General features: G+C 38.1%; 3 protein-coding genes and 1 long non-coding RNA gene across 15 annotated transcripts in view; 1 reads left to right on the top strand and 3 right to left on the bottom strand.

Annotated features, from left to right (window-relative positions):
- Nucleotides 1-2,434: 2,434 nt before the first annotated feature.
- On the bottom strand, nucleotides 2,435-9,629 carry eif5a2 (eukaryotic translation initiation factor 5A2). 2 transcript variants are annotated; one of them, XM_025900727.1, is made up of 5 exons: nucleotides 9,093-9,116; nucleotides 8,291-8,471; nucleotides 8,056-8,160; nucleotides 5,841-5,972; nucleotides 2,435-5,468 (listed from the first exon to the last, which is right to left on the bottom strand). In XM_025900727.1, exons 2-5 carry the CDS (start codon nucleotides 8,450-8,452, stop codon nucleotides 5,406-5,408), a joined length of 462 nt encoding a protein of 153 aa, XP_025756512.1. In that variant the 5' UTR covers nucleotides 8,453-8,471; nucleotides 9,093-9,116; the 3' UTR covers nucleotides 2,435-5,405. The 2 variants fall into 2 exon arrangements, with proteins under 2 accessions (XP_025756512.1, XP_003442933.1); XM_003442885.5 differs by lacking the exon at nucleotides 9,093-9,116 and adding an exon at nucleotides 9,497-9,629 and having other exon boundaries at nucleotides 2,704-5,468.
- Nucleotides 9,207-11,321, top strand: LOC112843041 (uncharacterized). 2 transcript variants are annotated; one of them, XR_003215134.1, is made up of 2 exons: nucleotides 9,207-9,405; nucleotides 10,575-11,321. It is a non-coding gene; the product is annotated as an uncharacterized LOC112843041 (long non-coding RNA). The 2 variants fall into 2 exon arrangements; XR_003215133.1 differs by lacking the exon at nucleotides 9,207-9,405 and adding an exon at nucleotides 9,559-9,677.
- Nucleotides 11,322-11,657: 336 nt separating this feature from the next.
- On the bottom strand, nucleotides 11,658-20,460 carry slc2a2 (solute carrier family 2 member 2). The gene is made up of 12 exons (XM_003442884.5): nucleotides 20,329-20,460; nucleotides 17,148-17,243; nucleotides 15,725-15,921; nucleotides 15,432-15,556; nucleotides 15,103-15,218; nucleotides 14,847-15,009; nucleotides 14,246-14,352; nucleotides 13,905-13,985; nucleotides 13,686-13,790; nucleotides 13,418-13,519; nucleotides 12,802-13,005; nucleotides 11,658-12,673 (listed from the first exon to the last, which is right to left on the bottom strand). Exons 1-12 carry the CDS (start codon nucleotides 20,341-20,343, stop codon nucleotides 12,482-12,484), a joined length of 1,503 nt encoding a protein of 500 aa, XP_003442932.1. The 5' UTR covers nucleotides 20,344-20,460; the 3' UTR covers nucleotides 11,658-12,481.
- A 454-nt stretch (nucleotides 20,461-20,914) lies between these two features.
- The window catches only part of tnika (TRAF2 and NCK interacting kinase a), a 60,819-nt gene continuing 54,675 nt past the window's right edge, over nucleotides 20,915-27,058 (bottom strand). For 6 of the 10 annotated variants that reach the window (XM_019348850.2, XM_025900726.1, XM_005477307.4 and 3 more), the window contains 4 exons: nucleotides 26,823-26,840; nucleotides 25,744-25,903; nucleotides 24,494-24,633; nucleotides 20,915-23,759 (listed from right to left, as the gene is read on the bottom strand). In XM_019348850.2, coding sequence (XP_019204395.1) covers nucleotides 23,676-23,759; nucleotides 24,494-24,633; nucleotides 25,744-25,903; nucleotides 26,823-26,840 — 402 coding nt within the window. In that variant the 3' untranslated portion in view covers nucleotides 20,915-23,675. The remainder of the gene's footprint in view (nucleotides 23,760-24,493; nucleotides 24,634-25,743; nucleotides 25,904-26,822; nucleotides 26,841-27,058) is intronic. The other 4 variants (XM_019348848.2, XM_025900723.1, XM_005477311.4 and 1 more) reach the window with 1 other exon arrangement.

The following is a 27,058-nucleotide window of genomic DNA, read 5'->3' on the forward strand; positions in this document are numbered from 1 at the left end:
TCCCCACATGAGCTTTGAAAGAGTTCAGCATTTCCCTGTAAAGAATTCTTGAAGATCACTGGAGACTTCTCTGTATCAATTTTAAATTGTATAAAAACAGTATAAAATCTGAACAGTGGTATGGATGGAGTTTCCATCAAAGTCTATTTACCAAGGCTACTGCATTTTTCAAGAATTAGGACTGAGACACACAGGTGGCTTCAATTGAAAAGGCCCAGTCTGGCTCTTCACACTGTTCATCCTGAATTAAAGAACTTGTCAGAGTAGACATCTGAGATCAAGAAAAACAGAGTGAATTCTTCATCTCTGGAACAAAAAAGGCATAATTTCTGGATGATAACTTGAATAAACTAAAAAAAAAAAAAGTACTTTCCCTTGTTGTCTCTGTACTATCATGCACACAGTTCAAAAACAATATGAATGAATTCTCTGATGTTGGACTGCCATCTACTGAGCAGTTTTGGAAAAGAAATTTCACCTCATTGTTTCTTTCTGACTTTATTTAAATGATTGTTGATCTTTTACAATGAAAAATAAAAATTACTGAAACTAGTTGTTGAATATGAAGATTTTAACTGCCGTGAATTTAAATTTGTGGGATAGGTTAACTGATTAATCTAAATTGCCCATAGGTGTGAATGCGGGAGTGAATATGAGTGCGAATGGTTGTCTGTTTTTGTGCGTTAGCCCTGCGACAGACTGGCAACCTGTCCAGGGTGTACCCGGCCCTGCCTCTCGCCCTATGACAGCTGGGATAGGCTCCAGCGCCCCCCGCGACCCTGAAAAGGATAAGCGGAAGCGAATGGATGGATGGATGGATGAATTTAAATTTACTTAACACTTTAGATTCATAATTCTGAGTTTTCAAATGTATATGTAACGTTACATAATTAAAGAATTACAGTGCCTTACAGAGCCATCTCATACATCCCCAGCAACACACTGATGTCTTTTGAAAATTAGCCTCTGTACACCACCACACTGGATTTTAAATGAAACAATCAAGATAGGATTAAGCGGAGAGATTCTAACTCAAAAAGTTTAACAACCATATTATATTAACTGAGATGTTTTTAAGTCTTATCTGGCCTTGTTGTAAACCCTCTGTATTTCCTCTCATTTAATTGTCTTGACAATGATACGCTTATCACCTCAAGAGTGTTTTTGACTTGATTGTATATTGTAAAGGCGTTTTTCTTAACCACAGATCATCCACTTCAGCTCCATTCAGTAATCTTCTGCTCTTTGGTGTTTACTGGCCAGTGCATTTCTTCTTTGTAAGAATGTACCGTATCTTAGATATGACTGTTCCTGACGTTTAGGGGGGTTTTCTGTCTTTGTGACAGGTTTATTTTATTTTTAAACCTAATGAACCTCCTTCATGTGCACCAACATATCTATGGACCCTGTATTGAGAGTTTCAGTGAACTCCTACCAAATGAATGTTCAGCATTTTGAATCAACTCCATATTCTTTATCTGCTTAATTCATCAAGCGAACAGGTTTCATCTGGTTATGAAACATGTCAATGACATTTTTTTTGCTAAACCCCTTGAATTAATCCAGAAAGTCTGAATTTCAGTCACATCTGGAATAGTGACATTGTGACATTGCCCAAATGAACACTACTCCCACCTCCAGTTCAAAAACATAAGATATTACAGATTGCAATACATGTTCAAACTTAGTCATACCTCACAGAGACGTCAATCATGAACATTTAAATAGCCAAAAATAATACTGTATATTAAGGATATAACTTGTGGTTTTGGTTACATTTGAGGTTTTATAGCCAGTAACATCTTAAGTTTTAAGATGATACAATGTACCTTTGGTCCATATACAAATGAAGATACTCCAGAAGAGTTAAAATTATGTAATAAAGTACATACTTTGATAGAGAGAGAGAGAGAGAGAGAGAGAGAGAGAGAGAGAGAGAGAGAGAGAGAGAGAGATTCCCCCAGAATAATACAGGCTCAAGAAAGATTAATCGCAATAGAAGACATGCTAATTAAAGTCATTTATTATCCTCACTGATGACACAGTTAAAGTCTTATCAGTGCTCATTTACAAGCACAGCACAGGGCCATCTCATATACAGCGTAAACATTTCCTTGAACAGAATCGGATTAATCCTGCTACCTCAGTCTCTGTGAGAGACACATTCAAGACTGCTAAACAGAGGATAAATGGCATGATGTGAAATACCAACTTGGGTAGTTCATCAACTGTAGGATGACTGGACTCCATTATCCTGCGTTCAACTTTAGAAACAAATGTAACAGAGGGGCTTAAGGAATGCACATCTTCTGTTTGGGCCATGATGGTAGTGTAGCCATCTCTTTACAGGTGCAATGACATTTCAGAAAAGAAAAAAAAAGAAGCAGCAGCAGCAGCACAATAAATGGTGTATTCTAGTTTAACATTTTTACAGTTTTATTTCTGCAAACGAATGTTTACTGTAGTTTGTAATGGACAGGTTACATTTTCACCACATTTTTTTCAGTTTATTGCTTTTAAAGTAGAGTAAAAATCAGGTTAAGGTTCTGCAGGCTTTAGCTGTGAGAAGATTTGTGTGCTTGAGAAGGCAAGCAGGGGCTTCAAGCTGTCGAGCATGTGCCCTTGTTTGTCACAGTCTGCCTAATAGTTTAATTACACAGGCTTCTCCTGCTTTTTGAGCTTTGATTTGCTAGTTCTTCCACCTCCATGAAGAAGTTACCTCTCACTATGAGATGTACCATTAGTCCATTTAGTAAGGTCTTAAGGCAGAAGCCTTTGCTTTTTGCATTCCAGGGTACTGCTGTTACTGTGTTTCAGATCACACACACACACACACACCCACACACCCACACCCACACACACCAAAGTAGTTGGAAGCCACTGTTATAATGCCAAAGCTCCGCGAGGAGAGACAAATCCCTTTGGGGTTGTGTCAGGAAGGGCATCTGGCATCACACAATATGGTTTTGTCTCCTAAAATTATGTTCCCACACCAGTAAAATTCATTCGCAGTCGCATTTAGCAGGAAACGCTTTCTTCGGGATTACATTTGTGACCTTTCTCAAAAGCCTTTGAAAATAACATCTTTTCAATGTTTTTACTTGCATTGCTATTGCTCATTTTCAGACCACCAATCAAAACCAGTTGTAAAGCAAAACATCTCTTTTTTGTAAACACAACCAAGTAGTACTTGCACCTACAACCATCCACTGAATAACAACAAATCTTAATATGTAACTAAGTGGAAAGTCCCTGGTTTCACTGACTAACTCCTGGATATCATTTCCCTGCTTGCCAGCCTGCTTCTTTATGCCAACTTTGAACATCGTGCAAACTGCAGAGTGTCCTGTTGGAGAAATTTTATGTTGTCCATTCCAGTTTAGCTGTAAGGGAACAAAGGTTTTAGAACACCAGGTTGCACACTGAATACGTGCAGTATGAATAGAAACTAAATCGATGCTGAAATTATTACAAAACACACTTTGCTGCTTTAGTGTCCTGACAGATGTAAAAGAATACTGAACTTGACAGATGTAAAAGAAAATTGAAGCAACAAAAACACAAAACAATAATAAAATAACAACATTACAGAGCAGCTGATGTTGTGCAAAGGAAAAAGAATACCTTCCAATGTTGATTACAAACTCTGTTCACATAAATTTAAGAAGTCTGGTTGTTGTAAATTTTTAACAATGATCTAACATCATGTAAACATTTTCTATACCTGGTGTAAGGGACTGGGGGATTTAGACTACAGAAAGCTACAGTTTTAAATGCATTTGCTTAACTGAGGTTTGAACAGGGTTTGTACAAAAACAAAGATTCATGACTAAAACTTAATAGCTAGGACACTTGTAACCAAAAACCGAAAGGTAGACTAAAACCTACCCTCTAACCAGTCCGATTAAGTCATTTACACAGCTAAACAGGAGGGTTTTTGTACACTCTTGAAACAGTGTCCAAACGCTCAGCTCAAAAAACAAAAACAGAAAGAAAAAAAAACAAAGCTGACTGCAATGCTTTAAATTTAATTAGCAATGCTAATACTCTCAAAACACTGCATTCAGTTTTAATTTTCCATTAGGAGGTAGGGGAGAAAACCAACAATACCAGCATTTAAATGCAGGTTCTCCAGCAACATTGAAGCAGTGCATGTAAACACATTCTGATTTCCTGCCATTACCTGATGTCTCCTAGGAACAGTTTGTGAATGGATAAGTAATGAACCTAAGCATTATGTAATAAAACTCCTTGTGAGCAGTTTTAGACTAGACAATAGGCCTACCTATTCAACTACTCTGTAACTACCATTTTCCCACTTTTCTAATTTCTGCTCGTCATGAATGTCACAACAAGAATTGGATAACTCAAAGTATAACTTCCACAGATGTTGCTACATCATACAATATTTTGACAATTTCTGCCCAAAAAAGGAAAAATGATATCAGTAGCATTCTGAGAATGCAAAATGTACTTTTCAATACAGACTAAACTGTTGCAATTAAAATAAAAAGAGAGACTAAATAGCACGTTTTTAAGTGTTTTGTTCTTTTAAAATCAGTTTCTATACATCTGTTAGCTTGTAAAGGCCTCAAGTGAAAGGAAAGTTATATAGCATAGAGGAGAATATGGCCCCACCCAACCACCCCATTATGGCCTGTTCAGCTTCATAACAGCTGAGACTGCAAGAAGGGAAAAAAAAAAAAGAAAAGAAAAAAAGAGAAAAAAAAAAAAGGCCCATCTTGAGACCTGGCTATGAGCTGTAAAAATCCTGCCATGAGTAAGTACAATTCTCATTTACATGAATTCATAGCTGCTAAGGCATGAGTATACTAGTCATGAATGCGCATGCAGATGCCTGTGTATCACTTGTAAAGGCAGGCAGGTATAGTCAAGCTACTAACAATGTTAATGCTTTAGGGTCTCTTAACTGTGCAAGGATTATAGCTGGAGCAAATATCAGCCAGCCAAGTTCGAATTATTTTATGAGAAACATTAAAGAGAATAAATCGGGTACAGCATCTAACCTGTAAACATAAAGGTATGTTTACAGGTATCTGAAAACATTTTAAAATTAAATGTTAATTTAAAAGCAAATACACATTACGAGTACTCAGACAGGAATGTTATGCAGTTCTGAAATATTTGTAGGAAATACTGGAATAATATCAGCACCCACTGCAAAGTTATGCTGTGATGGCAAGGGGACGATGACTGTTAAGAGAGAATGCCAGGCAGGTCTGAGCTTTAGATAGAGAAGAAGCTGACCACATCCAGTTTCTGGATTTTAGCTGACAGCAGCAAAACTGGTGGAGGTGTGTGGGCCAAGGCCAGTAGCTTTGGTGAGGCTCCAAAACCATAATGGAGGATAGGATTGTGAGGTCTCCAGCGTTGTCCTTGACTTATTAGGAAGTCATGGTCTTAGTCCCCACTACATGCTCTTCATCTATAGCTTTTAACACAGAGACCTGAAAATGGAAAGTAATTAAGATCTGGGTTCAGTATTCTCACATCACCTTGATTTTTGTGCAAATATGTTTGATCCAGTATGGCATGATGACTTATCAAATTGATAGGCTAGTACATTTCTATCACTAAAACATGTTAAAGTACACTATGTGCACTTTAAAATAGCACATAAGAATGTAAGTGTTCTAGACTATAACAAAAGTAAGGAATTGTTCTTAATTATTAAATCAACACTAAGTAAATATAGTGAAGACAGCAGAGTTATTTTATGACTAAAAGGAAATGCAATATATCAGAAAATATCCAAATAAAATTTTAACTGTGGCCCTGGTTCATTACCATTTAGAAGTTTTCAAGACACAGGAACTCACCATAAACTGGTCCCCATTGGTGAACCTCTTCTCAATCTCTTTTCCCAGGTCACTGTCTGGTAATTTAAGGTCCTCTCTGGTTTCTCCATTGTCATCCATCAGAGCCAAGAAACCATCAGCCACATCAAGTACCTAAATTTGCCATTATAAATAGAATGATTTTCCTATTGCAATTGCTGTAAACATTAATTTTAATGCCTTCTTCATAACACTGTGCTGATTCACACCAACAGAAAACATTTACTGTGAAGCCGCAATACACAGAACATTGTGGTTTAGATCAATAACAAAGCCCTAAAAACAAGAAAACGTTTATTTAAAAAATAAAAAATAAAATAAAAAAAATTTAAAAAGGAAAAAGGGGGAAAAAAGGCAGTATATATTGAAACTTGACTTTAGGTTAAGACTGGGCGATATGACCTCAAATCAAAAATCACAAATTAATTGAACATTTTACCCCAATTCTAATTCATGAATGATTATTTTATATGCAAATTTGTAAATATATTAAACTACTAAAGCTGGGAGATCTTTAACACTAATATAACTGTGCATCCAAGTGTTGTAGTTGTATATTACAGTGGTATGGAATAGAATGCCTTTATATTGTCACTATACACATGATATTCAGAGCATCTCCTACCCAGTACAGACATGTGGGAAAAGAGGGGGGGGGGGGCACTATAAACATATGAACAGTCCCAATTCAAAAGATATCCAGTATACAACTATACAAATTAGGGCTGTGCAATATGTCCCAAAATCTCATATCCCAATATAAGACATTTCTCATCCTGATAACCATATATATTTCACAAAATAGTGCATTTTCTGTAAATTCTGAGAATCTCGGACAACTATACTTGTGTGTTTTCAGCTGGGAGTCATGTACCATGAAACTGCTGCGGGGAAAAGCATGTTCTAACATTTAAATCTAAGGTTTATTTTGAGAACTTGATGGCACTTTTTTGCATCTCATCCATAAACTCTCTACATACTCTTTCACGTGATTCTTGCTGGTAGAAGAGGTTTGTCGCGTTCGAGTCTGGTGGGGACTGGTTTGCCACATATGTGCATAGTACAGTTTTCCGGTTCGTGTTAAACTTTTCATAACCAAACCATGTCAATGCAACGAGGTAGCCCCTCGTTTAGGAATAAGGTCCTCTATTTGTTTTCACTGGTCCTTCTGTTTGGAGCTACCTGGTTCTGCCTCATCTTCACTGGCTATGCTGGTATTCTCTGTTCCTGCATCCACGTGGTGACCATCCAAACGAGGAAAAAAATCTTGGCGTAAGCATTGTATTTTGCGACACCACGTAACAAACAATAGCATATAATATGAAACGACAGATTTTTTTAATTTCAACATCCGATATATTTCATCATATCGCACAGCCCTAATACAAATATCGGAAAAAATAACACTATTCATTTCTAATTTTTTATGTATTTACAGTGTGGGTTAAATATTGCACAGTGGTGATGGTAGTTTGTGTAGTCTGTGTATAGAGGGAAGTCCTTTGATTGGGGGGGGGGGTGAAACTGTGTTGTCAGTACATGTGTGAGTTCAGGGTGGTTTTTGGTTTTGGGAAGAAACTGTAAAAGTATTTTTCTGTTTTCTTCTTTTTGTTTGATGCACTTTGGCTAACCTGCTGCATTTTTGCAGGTACAGCGATTATTATTTCTCATTCAAATTTAAACAGTCTAGCAATCTGCTCTCTTTCTTTCTTTGTTGTGTATGCGTCAACCACCTATCAGGGACAGTGTCATGTATAGTCTTTAATTCGAAACCATTACCAAAAAGAAAAAAAAAAGGGCACACTAATATACACGTAATATATAATAAACCACCACTAGGAAAAATGCCAATTATAAGACTCATTTGCTACATAGAAGATTTCAATATACAAAGGAAAAAGGTGCCCAAAGATGCATTTTCTGAAAACTACAGCCTCAAAATAGCCCAACAGTTAGAGAAGACTGCTTATTGGTCAATCCAAAACCTGATCAACCAGTCTGAAACCTGTATATATTTTTTAAACGTACTGAAGCAACACTTCAGCTCTGACAAATGAGACACACCCCTTTAGCAGTCAAGAAACCATTCATTCCTCTCACGCTTTAAACAAATTTCCAAACAGTTACTATCCGGCACTAAATCGTTTAACCTGCACAGCAAGCGATATTGCAAGATATGTCCAAAAGAAACATTCACCTGATAGTCTTTCCTTGTTATATTTGGAACATCCATGTTGTGGGTAGACGGGCAGATGTCTTCATACTTTTTCTGAGTAAAGATGTCAAGTCCAGTAAGGTGAACCTGGGAACAATGAATTGATTAGATCTTACCTTGTGCCAAAGAAGCATGCTGCATCACTAGTAAAACTGAGAGCCATCAGGCTAAAGTTCCTTAAGCGCTGAATTCTAAAGTATAGACAAAGGGGTTTTACCTTTGCATGTCCATGCTTGCCAGTCTTGGAGGTAGACATGTCAACTATCTTACAGGGACGTCCTTTCAGCATGACATAGCCATTCTTCCTCAGTGCAGAGCACTGCATTGGGTATGTTGTAGAGGCCCCAGCATCAGCAGTGGAGAAATCATCATCCGCCATTGTGGGTCCACGGGTTGTACTGTTTAATCAGGATACATTTATTTAAATTAAAAAAATATATACATTAAAAAAAAAAACCAATAATAATAAGATGATGATTTAACAAAGAATTTGTTTAATATGATTTGTATAGTGTCAAGAACCAATGGCCCATTGCAAGTTTACAAGAATTATATATGTGACATTAAAAAGTGAGTAATCAACACAGATTTCCAAATTATAAACATTATGACAACTTAGCTTAATCTATCACAATTCAATACTTGATCCAATGTCAGCCATTCCTTGCACATTACTTTGAGTTTGTTTACTTTACAATTGTTTAAAAACATTATTGCATTATTCTAAAAGTTCAATAAAGCTATAATTTTAACATGCATTCCACAAACTAGTGTAAACATTTCTAGGCGTTGCACCCATACACTGTATCCAAACACTGCTGCCTGCTATCCACCCGAAAAGCTAACGGCTAACGTCATATGTGAATGTGCTAAACTATTTGGACACCAAGCTGTTGGGTTCCCAAATGTTCCCGTAAACACTACTGAGTGGAAAAAAAAAATAATAATCTTAACACGGTAACTTGTCAGCCACCCTTTTCGTTTACTGGGTCAAAACAAAAGGTCGAGTTTTCCCTCACACTGGCTAGACTGCTAAGGTTAGACAAGCCCCATTAACAACCTAGCAGGTTACGTGGCAGCTGGGCCAGATGATCATCCGCCACTACAGCTTTAAAACAGTACGCTAGCCGCACCTTCATCCTGTCCCTTTTCTGTCATAGTTAGCCACGTTAGCTCGCTAGCCCAACCTACATCCACTGACACTGGGTAACGATACTGCTGCTAATGTTAGCTTGACAACAGTGCTAAATAAAAACCTCAACGAGCGCCCACTAATTCCAAGTTACCGACAAACTGTCGAGATAACGAATGCATCACAGTGTTAGAGATGAGGTGAGTTTTCATTACACCGCAAACAAGCGCTGCACATAACGTCAGCGCTACTGTCAAAAATATTAAACTTGAGCCTGAACATTTAGCTTACCTTATATCTTAAAGAGAAAAGGGAGAGTCACTTCGCATGCGTGGAGCTTTTGTACCGCATGAGAAGCGGAGAGGGCAGGTACGGGCTCCGGTGGCATGTGTGACGTGTTAGGAGGAGGAGGGCGGGGGCGCTCATATAAACGTTGCAACGTTATGTGCTGGAGCGCAGTGGCTTCCTGAGGGTAACTTCCGCCCTGCCTCGCACACCTGTACAGACCTGTCCAAAAAAGCCGTTTTTTAAAAGTCCCCCTGCATCAACAGTAGGCTATATCAAAACTAGTAAAGTGTTTTAAAGCATTTATGAGCTCATTTAATTTCTAATTTCAAATCTTCAAATCAAATCATGTAAAACAGGGACACCTAATAATTACACTCAGGTCCACATTTTTTGGGCAAAACACAGTTTTTGTAGTTTTGATTCTGTACATCACCAGAATGGTTTTTAAATCAAACAGTCAAGACAAGATGTGCTTGAAGTTCAGACTTTCTGCTTTAATTCACTGGGTTTAATGAAAATAGTGCATTAACTGTTTAGAAATTACAGCTATTTTTATACATGGTCCACTAGAGGCTCAAAATTAATTTGATAAAAAAAATTTAATTAATATTTTTAATATTTTCAAATATAGTTGGATGAAAATCCTTTGCATGCAGTGCATGAAGTCTAGAGAGCATGGACATCACTAAATGTTGCATTTCCTCCTTTGAAATGCTCTGATAGGCCTTTATTGCAGCCACCTTACTGCTTGTTTATGGGTATCTCTGTCTTTAATTTTCTTTTCCCTAATTGAAAAGCATGCTCTACTGGGTTGAGATTAGGAAAAGAGATTGATAAGAGATTTCTTTTTCAGAGCTGTTCAGGCTTTTTGAGATGTTTTCTGTCTAATCTGGCCTTCTTGTTTTGTTTTTTGAACACCCTCTGTATTTCCGTTCACGAAGACATCTCTTGAATGTAGACCTTGACGATGATATACCTCCTTGAGAGTGTTCTTGACATGGTTAGATGTTGTGATTTTTTTTTCATTCCAAAGATAGAATTTGTGATGATCCATGTTATTTGCCTCATGTGTTTTTTTCAGGTCTATTGGTGTTGCTGAGCTAATCAGTGCAGGGAGATAAAATCAGTCCAGAGTTTCCATGATGTCTTCATTTGCCATTTGTCCATCAGTTAAATGTAATAAAACAGCGAAATGAAAATTGTGATTTAAAATACTTCTTTTATTTTTTCTTGAACAAAGAAAATCAGACATTATATTTTCTTAAGAGCATAAAGTATATGACTAGTTAACTTGTAATGTGAACATTACAATTTATATTATATTTTATATTTCTCTGGGGCAAAGGTTGTTATTGTTGTGGTTAAAGATAAACATAGATAGAAAAAGCACCATCCCGTGTTTCCATGTGTGCGTTAACCCATGATGATTTTAATTTGCAGCACAACGGTGGTGCTTACAGTGAAGTGATGACACTGACAACTGCAAATTGGTCTTGAATTATTCCCTGGGTGTTGCTGGGGGCTGCGTAAAACACATTGTGTTTCAGGGTAAGCAGATGTGTCTGAAAGCAGAGTAAATTTCTTCTAGTATCAGTTAAACACTCATCTCCAACCATCTGTTCTCCTTGACTCTTTGCATGGAATTTCCAAAGTTACTGGTCTTTTTGTGTGTTGGTACATACTGTAAAGACACAAAGTTCTTCCTTTTTTTCTTTACAGGTGCACTTTGTAAGATGATGGAAAAATTAATAATAATTATAATATGAAACTTTATCAATCTTTAAAATCACATCTAATACTTCACTTCAATCTAAACTCTGAGTATAAATCAATGTTGTTTCAAATTCACGTAATTTAAAGTCCATAGAGTTCAAATTATTTACAGGCTTTCACATCACAACAGTGACTAGACCATGATTAGCAAAAGTAAACAAAGGCTTGCACTCACTATTAATATGACCACTGGGTAACTCCATTTGTGCAAGACACATGCATGGATATACATACATTAACCTGCAGATTAAAGGTGACATATTAAACAACCAATAACAATAGACATAATAAGTTTCTGAGTGCACAGAAAATATTGACATGCTTCTGTAAGTCAATAATATCCGGTGGTGGCAGCTAAACATCCATAAAGCATAGTCATACATTGTAATAGTTTGTTGTCTCTTGTGTTTCAACTTTAAACTTCAGTGCTGTTTCATTAGCTCATACATTAATTGCACAGTTTTAAGTTTTTTATGCTTTAATGCCAATAATCTAGCACTATTTTTTATAACCACTAGGGGGCAGAAGATGAAAGCTGAAAAGTTGAGTATTTTACACATCAGCACAAAGAGCAAAATTAGTATTAATTTGAAACCAAGCATGAATTCAAATCCAATATTCATTCCCCTTTTTGCTCTATTTGTTGCTCTCCACTTGTTCATATGCTGATATCTACCTCTTTAGCTCCTAAATATTTCAGTATTCATAAGCTGGTGCCTATTCAGTTTTGGTCTTGAGTAGGTAGTTTACATATAGCGTATTTACTTAAAAATAATGAATGTGCAATGGCTCTAAATATCACTATGAGGAAGATAGAAGAGAACCAAAACAATAGTAAGTATCCTGGAAACTAATGATGCTACATATATAAACCAAGTTCTGTAGAGCTGAGGTGAACTGCAGAGTTGGGTTGTAATTTTCTGTTGAGTCAGTTATGTCATGTGTTGTCAGTGATTGTAGCTTCTTTGAAAGTTTCCCTCATATTTTGATAAAATGTAAACCTTTCTCCGTGCATAACGGAAACATGACACTTTCCAACATTTCAGCGTTGGTTTTTGTGTAGTTCACAAACCTTCAAACATTTCTGTTTAACAAATCAAGTAGTCATTATAACACTAAATCGATAAGTGTGTGATAAAAGAGCATCTATGAAATAATATTGAACATGCACTTGTATATCATAGAATAAGACTTCAAAAGCAAACAGCTTTTGTTTTAGGCATCTGTGGATGATTTGAGCTCTTGTAGTTCACCATTATCTGTAGGGATCCGACGTCCCTTGTGGAAAATAGCAGCAATCTCTTCAAAGGTTTTACCCTTGGTTTCCGGCACCCGAAAATAAATAAAGAGTACGAAGCCAAGAAGCAGCACAGCAAACAGGATGAATACGTAAGAATCCAACCAAGCCTGATGAGAAATATTAAAAACACAAACACACAAATCAGGAGTTATTAGTGAAGCTGAGATATGTCAACCTAAATGGGTTCACAAGAAGCACGAGTTTACATTGCCTATGTGTGTCCTTTCCCCCTCACCTGTATATACTGAAAGGTCATGCCTATGATGAAGTTGCTGGTCCAGTTACAACAGCCAGCTAGAGCAATAGCAGCAGGTCGAGGTCCCTGGCTGAACAGTTCAGCCACTATGAACCACGGAATGGGACCAGGCCCAATCTCAAAGAAACTTACAAAGAGGAAGATAGCTGACATGCTGACGTAGCTCATCCACGAATATTCATTCTGGAAAAAGGAGCACATCAATCAAGAAAAACATTTTTCTTCAAATTTATGGACATTAAAAAGGAAAAAATGCGGTTTGAGCACTTTCTGTTACTTTCTGTTCATAGGTGTGTCTCACTGAGCATGTAAAAAAAATGCAGGAGCTCTCTCTGCAGAACCCAACCTTCCAGCTATTTTTTCTGGCTTTATTCCCCACTCAAAGTGACATCTGAACCTAATACATAATAATATTCTGTAATTATATAATTATGCAATTGCCTATTTTATACAGTCTTTTTGTTTACTTTACTTTTAAAATACAGACTGATAAACAAGTTGATCAAGATATCCACAGTGATGTAACTTTTCTGCACTACATAATATGATGAAAGCATTGCTAAAAGACTGAAGGTGTGAATCTGAAGTGACAAACCTGTAATTTGAGGCCCACTGTCATGGCAACAGCACAGCAACACATTCCCCCAAGACCAACCAGAGTTAGAGTGCGTCTGCCAGCCCTGTCCACAAGTGCCACCTGGGACATATATATACATATAAATATGTGTGCGTGTGTGTGTGTGTGTGTGTTTACATGTATGTAACAGTGTGTAGATTGCAGAAACAATACTATGCCAGTACATGGTTCCTTTTTTACATTTTTTGCAAGTTTATGTGTCTTTTGTATTCATATTGCTACTCACAGACACCAGAGTGAAGATCGTGTTAATGACCCCGACTCCTATAGTGGCATAAACTGGATGACTGACACCAGCTCGAGAGAAGATAGCCGTGGAGTAGTAAAAGATCTTAAAGAGAAAACAAGCAAAGGTTTTCTTGACACTCTGAGTGGTTGCATACTCAGGAAAAGTCAAAGGTCTGTAGTCATTTAACTCAGAGTTAAAACTGCTTTTTCCACTCACAGCATTGATGCCAGAAAACTGCTGGGAGAGGTGCATCATGAGGGCAACAACCAGCTGTTTTCTGTATACAGAAGAGCAGATCTGGGAGAGAACAGACAAAAGTGAAATATTGTTTTAAAAAAACAGAATTCAGTGGAAATACCAGAATTCTGTATTATACATTCAGATATATTCTGGTTGCAATGTTATTTCTAGTGGCTCAGGCTATTTGAAATACTAAAATAACTATTTTTAAAGCCATAAAACCTGAAATTTTCTTTTGAGATGCTGCTGAAATATTGACATTTTGTGAAAATGAATGGTAAACGGTGTATAAACAATAAAACTGCACAGACACCTACCAAAGAAAAGATAGATACTCTAGCCTCTTTGCTTGCCTCTTCTTTTTCCCTTCTCATCTCTTCCAGATCAATAGTTGGATCATGCGGCCCCTTTAGACGACACAGACCTGAAACAAACCATAAAATTTTCCAATTCGTTACTTAAATAACTGTAGTAGGACTATAATTTAAAATGCAACGTACATTTAAAAACATGCTTTTAAAAATGGCTGTAATATGGGAGGCAAAATGCTGGTGTTAATTGTTTGAGTGTTCCTGGAAAGTAGAACAGCACTATTAAAGAATCAGTAGATTTGCCAAAAAGTATTGCCAGAGAAAAGTAAAAACTATTTATGAATCTTGGAAATTCGGTTATTCACCTGCCAGGAGTTGCCGGGAGTGCCTATCAAGGTCTCCAAAGCTAATAAAAATACTTCCCCAGTGTCCTGTTTTTTTGTCTTTTTGTTTTTGTTATCCTCTATTTTTACTCTTTGTTCTAAGCTAAACAAACCAGCTGCCAACAGTGTGTCTAATATCTCTCATGTGCAATAATTTACCCAAGCGTACTGCCAAAAATATACATTTGAGAGTTCCACGATGAGGAGTAAGTTCCTGTACTTACTGTGTCGAGCCTCTTGCTCCTTGCCCAATAGGATGTAAAGGTATCGTGGACTCTCAGGACAAAGAGGCAGCAGAAGGGATTGTAATATTGCTGGCGCTCCAGACAGACCGAGCAACAGGGGCCACATTTCATCATTACCAAGCACAAAATCCAAACCTATTACCTGCATCAACATATACACTTCAGATTATATCCTCCATGTGCTTTTGAGCAAAGATGATGTGCATGTACATGTGTGTGGATAACTGTAACTCACCTGGCTGATTAGAATGCCAATGACAACAGCGAGCTGGTGTAATGCTCCCAGAGCCCCTCTGTAAGCTTTTGGTGCAATCTCCCCAATGTACATAGGCACTAGCCCAGATGTCAGACCTTAAATACACATTATAAGTGAAACCATTTAAATTAATACATTTGCAGTTACACATACGACAGTATAACAAGACTGTTGTTTAATGTCCATGTGCAATTTAGGAACTCTTGTTCATTTAGAAATCCCAGCGCAGTGTTTACATAAAACCCTTAAACACTGGGATTTCATTATGTGAGCGTTGATTGAAGACTGTAAGAAGTTTGTTAATGTACCACAATAGAAACCCATAACAGCGCGGCCTGAGATGACCATGATGTGTGGCTTCCACATCTTACAAAGACCCATCAGCAGTCCAGCTGCTACAGCCAGAACATTGACCATTAACATCCCTTTTACCCTGCAAAAAAAGAGAAAGTAAACTGGCAGTTTAATACAAAAAACATTTCTCCCTAAACTTGCCACATCACTCCTGTCATTAGTCTAATCACTCTCCATACTCTAGCTTGTAGTTTTTTAACCAAATTTGTTTCACTTGTGCCATCATCATTCATTTTTATATTCTTACCTCCCTTTCAGATCTCCCACAAATCCAACCAAGAAGGAGGATACCATGCCACCGATGGAGAAGATTGACACTGACAATGACCAATACATGATCACAGAAGGGTGGTGACCTGGGTCTTCTTCTGTGATGTTTTCTGATGAACCTGCAGCCCTTTCTGCCCACACACCCAGGGACTGGCCATAACTCTTTTCAATGATCTACAATACAGACACAGTTATCAAACAGTACAAGGATGGCTGCAAACATACAGATAGACTTGACTCAAAATTTGCTTGCACAAATAAATACAAATATGTTGCATCCAAACGTGAAGTCCTATAGGGAGAAAATCCACCATGAACATCCCTCAGTATACACAGTTTATACATAAAAATGTATAGACAGGTTTTGTTTTTTCTCCACATTTCATAACAGTGTACAAAGAAATTTCATCAGAGCACAGACAGTACATTAGTTAATTTTTTCTTCATTCATTTAATCTTTTTCTTAACTTTTTGATGTTCATTACAAAGTTGCAATATTGATGATGTATATAAATATACTGGTATATATAAAAGTTTGTAAATTTCAAATCTTCTGTAGTGAGGTGGTAGTGGAACCTGGCAGATTCTGGTTCACGTCCTTTTATAACTTACTATTCGGTGTGTTAGGATGCCTGGGTCGTTGACCCAGGGCTTTTGAGTTTATTATATTATTTATCTTTTCTAGTCTTTGGTTTCTTTCTTAGAGTTCTGTCTTATGGTTTGTCTCTGTGTTCTATAGTTGCTCTGTCTCCCCTGTCGGCTGTATCCCCTTGTTAAGTTCACGTCTCTGTGTTATGTTTCCTGTTTTACTTTGAAAGTCCGTGTTTCATGTTAGTGTATCTGGTTTTGCTTCCCTTGTCTCGTTAGTCCTGATTTGCCCCAGCTGTGTTTCCCTCCTGTTGCCCATTCCCTGATTGCTCCCTCTATGTATTTAAGCCCTGTGTTTCAGTTTGTCATTGTTGCGATCTACTCTTATCTACCGTTTACTATGCTGTGTGTTCTGTCTGCTTGCCTGAGTTTATTTGGAGTCTCAGTTTTGTTACCTTTTTTGAGTTCAGCATTAAAGCTGTTTTAAGTTCACCTTTTTGCCTCCGAGTGTCTGCACTATGGGTCCACCATTCCTGCCTGCACACAGCCTACACCTAACACGGTGAGGTTTTACCTGCTAAAACTATTCAGTTAGATTTAGGAAAAGATTATCATTCAGTTTAAAATATGCCCATTCAAGCACTAACACTACACTGAAAGTTAAATGTACTGAGCATGTGGAGGATCTTAAAGCTTACCTTACCTAACAATGTAATAAAAAAGCACCAAATTGCTTCAGAATTTTACATCCCTCCTGCTCACCCTGGCTGGCAGAGACAATTGGGTAGCTTAGTAAGGGTGAAGTAGTCTACCTTTTGGGGTGCGTTGATGACTCCAAGACTGTATCCATATTGTAGGGATCCCAGAGTGGATGTGAACACAGCCAGAGCTAGAGTGCCTGTTAGCTGCTGCAGAAGTGAACAGTAATGATGAGTCCACAGAAATTAATAGACGAACAAACACAAGCTGCTTTATTTATAATAAACACAATGTTATTTCACAGTAGAAATAAAAACACAGTGCTGTGCGAAGGTCTTGAGCCACCTCTCAGTTCTTTATACAACACTATGAAGATGGGATGTAGCTACAGCCAGTTATTGAAACATGCAAATATACATGGAAATGCAATATATAACGCAAAAATAAAGTTTATACAACTCCAATAAACTTGAAAGTGAATATTTGGTATGACCACCCTTATATAACCCATGTCATAAGCTGTGTTGGACCTCCCTGGAAATGTAATTACATGCCACACTGACAACTACTGTGATTAGCCTATTAAGTAGCATCTCGACAGGAGTAACTATCAAGATATAAATTCCCTGATGTCAGGGAATTGCTTGAAGGAGATTGCAGAAACTACTGGAATGGATTCAAGAAGGGAGTGGGGGACAAGTGGGGACCCAGGAGTGAAAATGCCCCACCCTTTTATATGATTTTATTGTGGCTGGCACCAGGACACAAGTCAATTAATACACAGTTAAGCATGAATGCCAGTGAGAGGACTGGCCACTTACATTGGTTACATAGCAGTCTTTACAGAGATTCACTGCAATCTCAGTCAGCCAAAATATATAATCTCTCCAGCATGTCCTGAGCTTGTAGGTCATACCCAAAAAACCAAGAGGCATTCAGGAGGCATCCTGGTCTGATGCCAATGCCACCTCAGCAGCCGCCTTTCAGTGAAGAGGAATAGCAACTCTACTCTGAGCCTCTCCCACATGACCAAGCTCGACACCCTATGGCTAAGGCTAAGCAAAGGCACCCTTCAGAGAAGAGAAAACTCATTCCTGCTGCTCGTATCCACAGTTTTATTTTGTTGGTCACTGGCCACAGCTCATGGCCACAGGTGGGAGTAGGAACCTAGATCAACCTATAAAGCTTGAGATTTGCTTTTAAGCTCAGCTCCTGCTCTATTCTCCCCTCACTTGTGAACAAGACTCAGAGATCCTTAAACTACTCAATTTGGGGCAGGAACTCATCTCTGACCCAAAGTGGGCAGTCTACCATTAACCGAGAACCATGGCTTTGCACTTGGAGGTGCTAATTCCCATTTCATGCCAGTCACTTCACATTCAGCTCCAAACTACTCCAACACAAGGTGGATGTAACTTCCTGAATGTTCAAGTTCAATTCAGATTGATGTATATAGCACCAAATCACAACAGCAGTCACTTCAAGGCCCTTTACACTGTAAGGTAAAGGCTGTACAGTAGCAGAGAAAATCTCAAAAACAAATGACCTCCTGTGAAAAAAATGGCGACAGTGGGAATGGAAAGTTCAATTTGAAAAGGAAGATAACTCTGGCAGAACCAGGCTCAGGGAGGGGGCAGTCATCTGCCGTGACTGGCCAAGGGTGAGGGGAGGAAGACAGCACAAAAGACACATTGTGAAAGAGACCCAGAGAATAATAATAACTAATCTCACACAGAGTGGTGTATGAACACCCAATGATTAAAAAAGGGGAGCGAATGAGAAACATTCAGGCCCCAGCAGCTCAGGCTTGTTGCAGCGAACTAAGGGAGTATTCAGGGTCACCTAATCCAGCCCTTTCTATATCTTTTATCAAAAAAGAAAGTTTTATGCCTAATCTTAAAAGTAAATGTCTATCTCCCATAAACAAACTGGGAGCTGGTTCCAAAGAAGAGGGGCCCAAAAACCTGCATCCCATATGACTTTGAAATATCCTTTTAATATTCTCATTATATACTACACAAAACGGTAAGAGAACCAACTAATCTGGAAAAAGCAGAGCTGATATCCAGAGTCCATGGAATCTGACCCCCTCTACCTCTCGGCTGTGTCTAGAGATTGTGTCCATAAATATTAAGAACAGACTCAATGAGTCTGACTTATTAATGACAATGTGAACCAAGCATTCTCTACAGTACAGGGGATGAACAGGGAACAGAAGCAACTAAAAACAACAAACGCTGACCACAGTATAGACAGTTATAGTGCAAACAATTGCCTAATACTAAGCTCAGGGCACGCTGGCATGGGACAGGAGGAGTAAACAATTGCTACTTTCCTAACTTTTTGGGGAAGGAAAGGTAACACGTTTTTTTCAAGTACATTTTCCAGCTAAGCATTAGACAGTCAGATCAACAGGTAGAGCATTCTTCACTCCTAAGCCTAAGTTACAGCCTAAGCAGTTACTGCTACATTGCTCCATGACACCCAAATGGCTCTCTCAAGTAGGCAGGACATCTCCAAATTTCAGATGACCTCCAGTCTGGGATGAATGCAGCAGTGGAGTCTTTCTTCTTTAAAATGACAGACAGAATGCACCTTCCCGTTTTATAGCCTTTGATCCCATTACAATTTATATAATAGTGATCATTGATAACTGACTTTATGACCCGTTGTACATTAATGGTGCAAGTTTCAGTCATTATGCAAATGTACAAGGTTGGGAAACTTGCAGTCAGCTGAGACTGAAGAAGTCACTTGGATGAGTGAAAATGCTACACCCACATGAATAGAATCTACTGTCATGTATTCCTGAAGAAGAAGAATAAAATTGAAGAAGGTCTAGCTCATTAGGTATCCAGGTAGCAGGAATAAACAGCAAACGGGAGAAATATATACAATCAAGAGGAGGATATACAAAAAAAGAGAAAGGCACACAATAGAGGCAAAATGTAAAGAAATGAGGGGAGGCTCAAAGAGTTACTCCTTTATTCACTATTTCTGTAAATGAATGCTTTCATACAAAAGTAATTAAACAAGTTTAAGGTCTCTTTGAAGCAGACATATCATAATTTTACTCACGAGAGTGTCTTAAGCAAGGTAATAATACAAGCAGGACGCCCTGATGATTAAAAGCCAGTGTCCTCTCGTCTAACAGTCTCTAAGCTTTAAGCATTTGTACGCCAACGACACCTGCTTTCAAATACTGCTTTCCATGAACCAGTAAAAGGAGACAGATATGTAGCCATTTATAAAGTGCAAAGAATGTAAAGAATGTACATGTCCAAATACGCTTACCTTTCCCGTCTCCATGCTGGGTCCAAAGTGTCAGGAGTTTAGCAATGATCAAGCAGCATGCCTGATTACACTGTGTCCACTGACTAAAGACAAACACACACATGGCACATGCACATAGATGCACACACATCCCAGGAAGACCTTTTACAGATAAATGAAGCAGTAGTATTCCTAATTTCAATGCACAAACATACATACTACTATAGTATATCATATTTATGGCAAGTATAATGAGACAACGAAGAATTTACATTGAAAAGTTCTGACTTAAAGATCTTCTGTGGGGTGTTTCCACTTGTATATTATGAAACATGACGTTTATATTGCAATTAAATATGGAATCCAAAGTTAGCATACTGTTGCTAAAAAAAATGCTTTTTTTGATAGGAGCAATGACATTATCTTTCTCTTCCTCTCACGCTTACACACGCACACACACACACACACACACATTTGCTGTTAATGATATACTTGAGTGCTGGACTGGACAAAGTCTGAGGATCAGACGTGATACAAATGTGCATACTTGCAAAAAACGACTGACTCTCTCATAAACATATTTAGAAAGCACAGAACTCGAGAAGAGTAATGCTAGTTTCATTTATTTCTCTCTTACAGCATCTCTTTTACAAAACAAATAAATCCCAAAACAGGACATTAGTAATGCTCTTTTAAAATAAAGAAAACAAGAATTAAATTGAATAAAGAACAAAGTGGTTTCGTCTTTGAAAGGAGAAACCTCAGTGTAATGACAGTCAGCATTTTCCAATGAGGGGAGCGAATTAAATGATTAACAAACACCGTAATAATGCCCCATTCCCACATGATCATTAATCAGACACAGAAATGCATGTGTGCACACATACACACACATGGAAGACAGTGGTTTCTGCAGCTAAGCTCTTTATTGCTATAATGTTAGAGCCTGCTCCCCCTAACAGAGATCGGTAACCCTAAGTTACAGGTACACAGTAACAGCTACTACTGTATATGGATGTGTAAAAAATCCTTGAAAATACAACAGAAAACATTGAACAATTTAACAGAAAATAAGAACTTCATTCAGAGGATCATTACATTGAGAAACATGTCCATTTTTTGTGAACCATTCCAATTTACTGAGAAATCTAAGAGCAAAGTTATTACAAAACAGGAGTGCATCTTTTTAAGCTCTGACTTTAAATTTAAACCATCATCAGGACTATTGGATGTGGCAGGTGTGCCAGCTGGTTGCATTTAGGTTAAAGGTGTGAGTTTTAGGTCTTTAGTGGTTTTAATTTACTGCTTATGCAAAGTTGTCACATTTTTATAGTTACAGTAACTGAGTTCTACATGAGCTGCCCGAAGCTTGTCTCCAGGTGGTGGGTTGATGACGGTTTTAATGTAAAGCCAAAATCGCCTCAATTTTGACAAGTAAAATCAATTTCATAATTTTGATGATTGAGCTGTGCAAAGTATTTGGACATATATGGCTAAGTTTTGTCATAATTAGTTGCTCCTTTCAAAGAATAATCAAACTCTTAAATTTGTTAATGTACATCTCCATAAGTGGAGAAAAATAACATTGCCAGTGAGTTAAGTTAGATAATAACCTTCACAGAGATAAAAAAAAAAAAAAAAAAAAAAAACAACCAAAAACAAACCTGTAATGTAACCATATAGGCCAAAAAAAAAGCAGTAATCTTTTGGCCTCTGATTAAGTTTTGCTTACATCATGCTAGGCACTGTACAAACAGTTAGGAGCCAAAAATCAGAAGAACCAACCAAGGAGGAGCATGATTCAAGAAGACCCCACAGTTGTTAACAACGAGTGCTTTCACATGCACACAGTATTTGGGATAGTAGCTCATATCCAGGCTATGAGCTCTTTATATGCATTGTCATATTTCTGCAGCTAAGTGGCTGTAAGAGTGAACAGCCAAGACACTACTGTGTTCATGGAAACACACAAAACACCCCCCTCCCCCCCAAAATCAGCCATTAATATTGCCTATTTTAAACGTATGGTGTTCAGACACCAACTCATAAACTTCATACTACGAAGATAAAATTATAAATCTGCATGTAAACACACTCAGTGTTGCTTTGATCAGATTAAGGTAAGTTTACACACAAAGACATGAATTACTTTATTCTTGCTGGACATTGATTTCAATGTCCAACTTTGATTGAGACACACAAATTCACACACGCACGCATACGTACACACTAAAATACACTCCTGATTTCAGAGACACAGATGTGCTGTACATTTCATCAAACTTCAAAGACTGTCTGACTCAAAACTGTCCCACAGAAAATAAAAGAACAGAAATAAACAAAACAAAAAAAAACCCCACTCCCATTGTTCGTTTAATATTACAGTATATCTGATGCAGCACCTTCAGAGTTTAAAGACGTAAAAGTGAAGAGATCATCATCACGATGTTGGCGGAAAGGGGTGAGGTGAGGAAGGAAAGGAAAACAAAGAAGGGAAGAGGACAGGATGGACCAGCGATTTCATTTTAAAGGGACACAGATATCATCTTTGCATACTGTTAAGACCCACCTGACGGCAGAATTGCTCACCACATCTCTATCGGTGACATGCGATCGAACGTCAAATCACAACTCGGTTTTCTCAGAAACCAAAAGATAGTGAGGGGAGGAAGTGGAGGTGGAAGGGAGTGTCAAAGGAGAAAGAAAATCAATCAGGCTGTCTGCTTTCATCGCTGACATTCAAAGAGGATTTGTCATCTCTCAGTTGCTCTCCCTGCACCGCTCTATTAGAAGTATATTTAAATTTAGATTAAATTGTATTCATATATTGCTTCTCCAATCTCTGAGGTGTAGTAGTATTCCACACACAGTAGGTAGGAAGTAAAGAAATTGATGAATATGGGTCTCAAAGGACTAAAAATGAGGTTTGAGCTACCAAGATGGACAGAAGGCGTGAAGGGGGGGTTAAGAAAGGTCAAAAGTGTATTTGTACATTTGTCAAACACTTGGATGCACTGGTCAGTTTTGAGGGAATAAAGACAAAAATTGAGCTACAGAAAAAGAAGAGTTGCAGAGAAACAGGGAAGAAGAGATTGTTTGGAAAGTCGGTGGCACCAGTTTGCCAGTCAGCTGGATGGCTTCAGAATGACCCGGTTTAATCTAGAATAACTTCTGTCTTTATTTAGAATTGGTCTTTTTTTTCCTCTAAAATGACTTCTTTTTTTCTCTCTACACTGTGTAAGCCTCTCCAGTGTTGCAACAGTTCATTTGTGGCATCTCGGTGAGTCGGGTTCACTTGTGAGATGTGTGGTGGGTCAAGGTCGGCTGCCACCAGTGGGAGAGTGAGGCAGAGTGGGTAAGGGGAGACATCACCAGTTCATCATAGAGTTTCTGTTGAGCGTCATGAAGAAAACTTGACTGCTACCTCCTGAGCGCACGGATGCAAAGAATACCTGGATAAAAAAAACATAAAAAGCATGTGTTCTCTGTGAACATTATTTTACAACAACCAAAAAGCACAATTATTATTAGCAATGATGCAATTGAATTTACTTTTATCAAATAAGTGTACTCGAGACATCACCACCTACAAACTGTGACATATGTATAGGTATGTCCAACCTGCATCTAAAACTCTTTTTCACTAGAAGGGACCACATCCTGAGTTAGGCTAGGCTACATTTATTGAAAGATAAGCATACAGTATATCCATACAGCCTAAGACTGAAGAAGGCATTAATGAGGACTGGCAGCAGCTCCTGGGCTGAGAACATCCACAGTACTAATGAGAAGTGTGGGAAATGAGAAAGGAGAAGGAGATAATAAACTGCCTGGAGTGCAGGGAGGCATATATAAACCATGGGACTGAAAGGGGAGTGTATGAGATATGGTCCCACTCTTGAAATACAGCAGTATTATTCCCAAAGTGCTAAAATTATGCATGGCAGTTCATTCAAACTTTGTTGTTTGGCTATGTTTCGCGTGCACTGTATAATAAACTTGGTTCTTAGAATTCATGTTTTAAAAGCTTCCATATGCAAATGTGGGTTCTGCTCTATCCATCCAGAAAAGCACTGCAACCGTCATGACACTCGAGATAGGTCAAAACCAGAGCAAGTAATGTTAGGTAATTTCACAATATGTGACTCGTGCCACACTAGTCCAAAGCAGTAAGTCAGCATATTACCTTGTCATTCCGCTCACACAGGAATTTTAGTCTCTGGGCTCTCTTGTGCATAAAAACTCCATCCAGGTGACCCGTTTCTACAGAACGGATCTCTATGGCTTTCTCACCCCAGCCCATAATCTGATTAGAATGAATATAGGCTGAAAAAGAGAAAAACATTTTAAAAAAAAATATGTAAAACGGTGTATAATCAGATTTACATACAGTTCATTTCCTTGTATAACAGACCACACTGTAGAAAGACTTTATAACTTTATTACTCACATATTTTCCTTTCTTGAAAACTTAACTAGCAAGTTATGCAGTGATGCAATGCTTTACATATGCTGACCTATTCTTTGTACTTTTTCCACACTGCACAGAAGTAAGGGGTCAGGGGCGACTATTGAGCAGTTCAACTGAAACAAAATATATTTCATGAACAATTCCTCGCCAACATGGCAGTTCTTAAACCTTGCCAGTTGAGCTCATGGGACAGATTTTAATAATCCAGGTAGAACTAGCATTATTGTACTAATGTAACACTACTAGCCACCCCATGATAATACTTTGTACAATACAAGAAAGAAACATAATGTTTTAGTGTTTTCTGGAGTTCTCAAACATACAGATGCAAACAGATGTGGCAAACACAAAGAAAAGCAACATTAAGTGTCTTATTAGGGTGCTGGGACACCACATGCTGTCACAACAGTTTCAATGGGCCTTGACATCAATTCTCCAAGTGGAAAGGAGCATCATGTGGAATATAGGGATGGAACAACTAGCTTGCAAAAATATATATCATCCTTTTGTGTTCAGATGATGGTGGTTGAGAGCAATGTTAAACCCCATAGGTCTACTCAAAACAACTTTGCATTGGTTTACAGTGGAACTACCTACCTACTATTACAATTTAACCCAAACCATATCAGTGAACTGCTTCACTATAAGCGCTAGTGGTTTCTACTCATGATTCCTCATTTTTGACAGCCTCTTTCCTGGTTGTGCTAACAAGTTTTAATGTTTTAAGCACAGTTCTGAGAGACCTCTCAATCGCAACACACATGCATGCACACACATGTAGGAGCTGAAACGCATATTAATATTTCTTTACTTCATATTTTGCTAATTTAATTAAGATCTTTGAACTGGCTATTTCTCTGTGCTGCTTTAAGGTCTGGACTGAATTACTCTATAATGACAATAATTTTAACAGAAATCTAATTTAATCAAATGCATTAATAAATCCATATGTAGGTGGGACTTACCAACAGAGGTAGGCATCTCTCCCCACTGTAGCACCACGTCCTTGGTGATTCGACCATAGGTATTGACATAGACACCCTCGTCCTCGTAGCACAGCAGCATCTCCATTCCATCAGTCTTAGGCAGCACCACGATGGCATGGGGTGTCACCTGGCTCTGGATCTAATACAGATAAACACACACAAGCATTTTAGAGGGTTTAATCAAATCTGTCAACTTTAATCATAATCTACATTAGATTAAAATATTATAGAGCTTTCATCACTAGAATTTAAGCTGTGGACTGGCGTGGGTTTGGTTTTTTAGGGAGGGGGGGGTTGGATTGGACTATATTCTATAATCCTCGAACAAGCTGCCCAAATATCTGGAGCCTCAGACCATCGAAGTGTTCGGTTTGCTTGAACCTGTATACTTTCCATTTGTGGTGCCTCAGAATAAGTGTTGTTACTTGTGTCAGCATGCTATTTCATGGTAGTTACCTGAAAGCAGTTTGTAGCAGCCAGATGAACTCTAAGACAACAATTCAGGAGAAAGGCAAGCCGTGAAAAAACTCATCTTACCCCCACAGGAATATGCACATACATTTACAAAGGCACTCAAAACACAAACTAGCTTTCATGCATTAATGAAAGCAGAACAAGTTTGCACTGGTTTACAGGCTATCAAATTGTGGTGGTACTGATCTGTGAAAGTCAAGTGCATACCATCAGGTATGCCCAAAACCTGACTGCAATACAGTCAATGAAACCGCTGTTTGACTGTAATACAAATGATTTTCTTGCATGTCAGCTTTTGTATTTTTTAACTTTAAATTTTGCGTTTTTGTTCTTGCTGGAAGTAAGTACATGTTTCGAGAGCCTTGTGCTGTCTGCTGTGGGTAAGACAAATTTGTTCACACACACACACACACACACACACACACACACACACACACACACACACACACACACACCAGTTTCTGGTTATCTAATATCTACACTAGTGAACTGCATATAGGCACATGTAGCTGCTGTGTATCCACTACAGGGGTTTTACTAAAGAACTATTGATCTAATCTAAAAGGTGGATAGAAGGATGTCACCTTCATCTGTTTGGCACACTGGAGGAGGAAGTTGTCAGGGAAGGAGAGAAAAAAGAAGCATGGGTGAAAGGTGGAAACAGCAAAACATGCCAGTGATTAAGAATATTCGGTTATTTATCCTCCTGTACAGTATGCATTACTGCACGGTACAACAGCTCAAGAATAACACGTCTCATCTGTGGTTCATCATGTCTACCAAAATATTGCCAAGAAGTTAAGATTTGGGCTGAACTGTC

Source organism: Oreochromis niloticus, linkage group LG19 (assembly GCF_001858045.2).
Source record: "Oreochromis niloticus isolate F11D_XX linkage group LG19, O_niloticus_UMD_NMBU, whole genome shotgun sequence".
In the NCBI taxonomy this organism is placed as follows: Eukaryota; Metazoa; Chordata; class Actinopteri; order Cichliformes; family Cichlidae; genus Oreochromis; species Oreochromis niloticus.

Excerpts from the sequence above, each read along its gene's own strand:
- eif5a2 (XM_025900727.1), bottom strand. The coding sequence starts at position 8,452 with ATGGCGGATGATGATTTCTCCACTGCTGATGCTGGGGCCTCTACAACA. Across the intron at positions 8,161-8,290 it reads GCAAGCATGGACATGCAAAG|GTTCACCTTACTGGACTTGA; the intron begins GTAAAACCCCTT and ends CATTGTTCCCAG. Across the intron at positions 5,973-8,055 it reads TAACAAGGAAAGACTATCAG|GTACTTGATGTGGCTGATGG; the intron begins GTGAATGTTTCT and ends TGGCAAATTTAG.
- slc2a2 (XM_003442884.5), bottom strand. Across the intron at positions 15,922-17,147 it reads TCATCAACGCACCCCAAAAG|ATCATTGAAAAGAGTTATGG; the intron begins GTAGACTACTTC and ends TCTGTATTGTAG. Across the intron at positions 13,006-13,417 it reads CAGTGGGCCTCAAATTACAG|AATGAATATTCGTGGATGAG; the intron begins GTTTGTCACTTC and ends TCCTTTTTCCAG.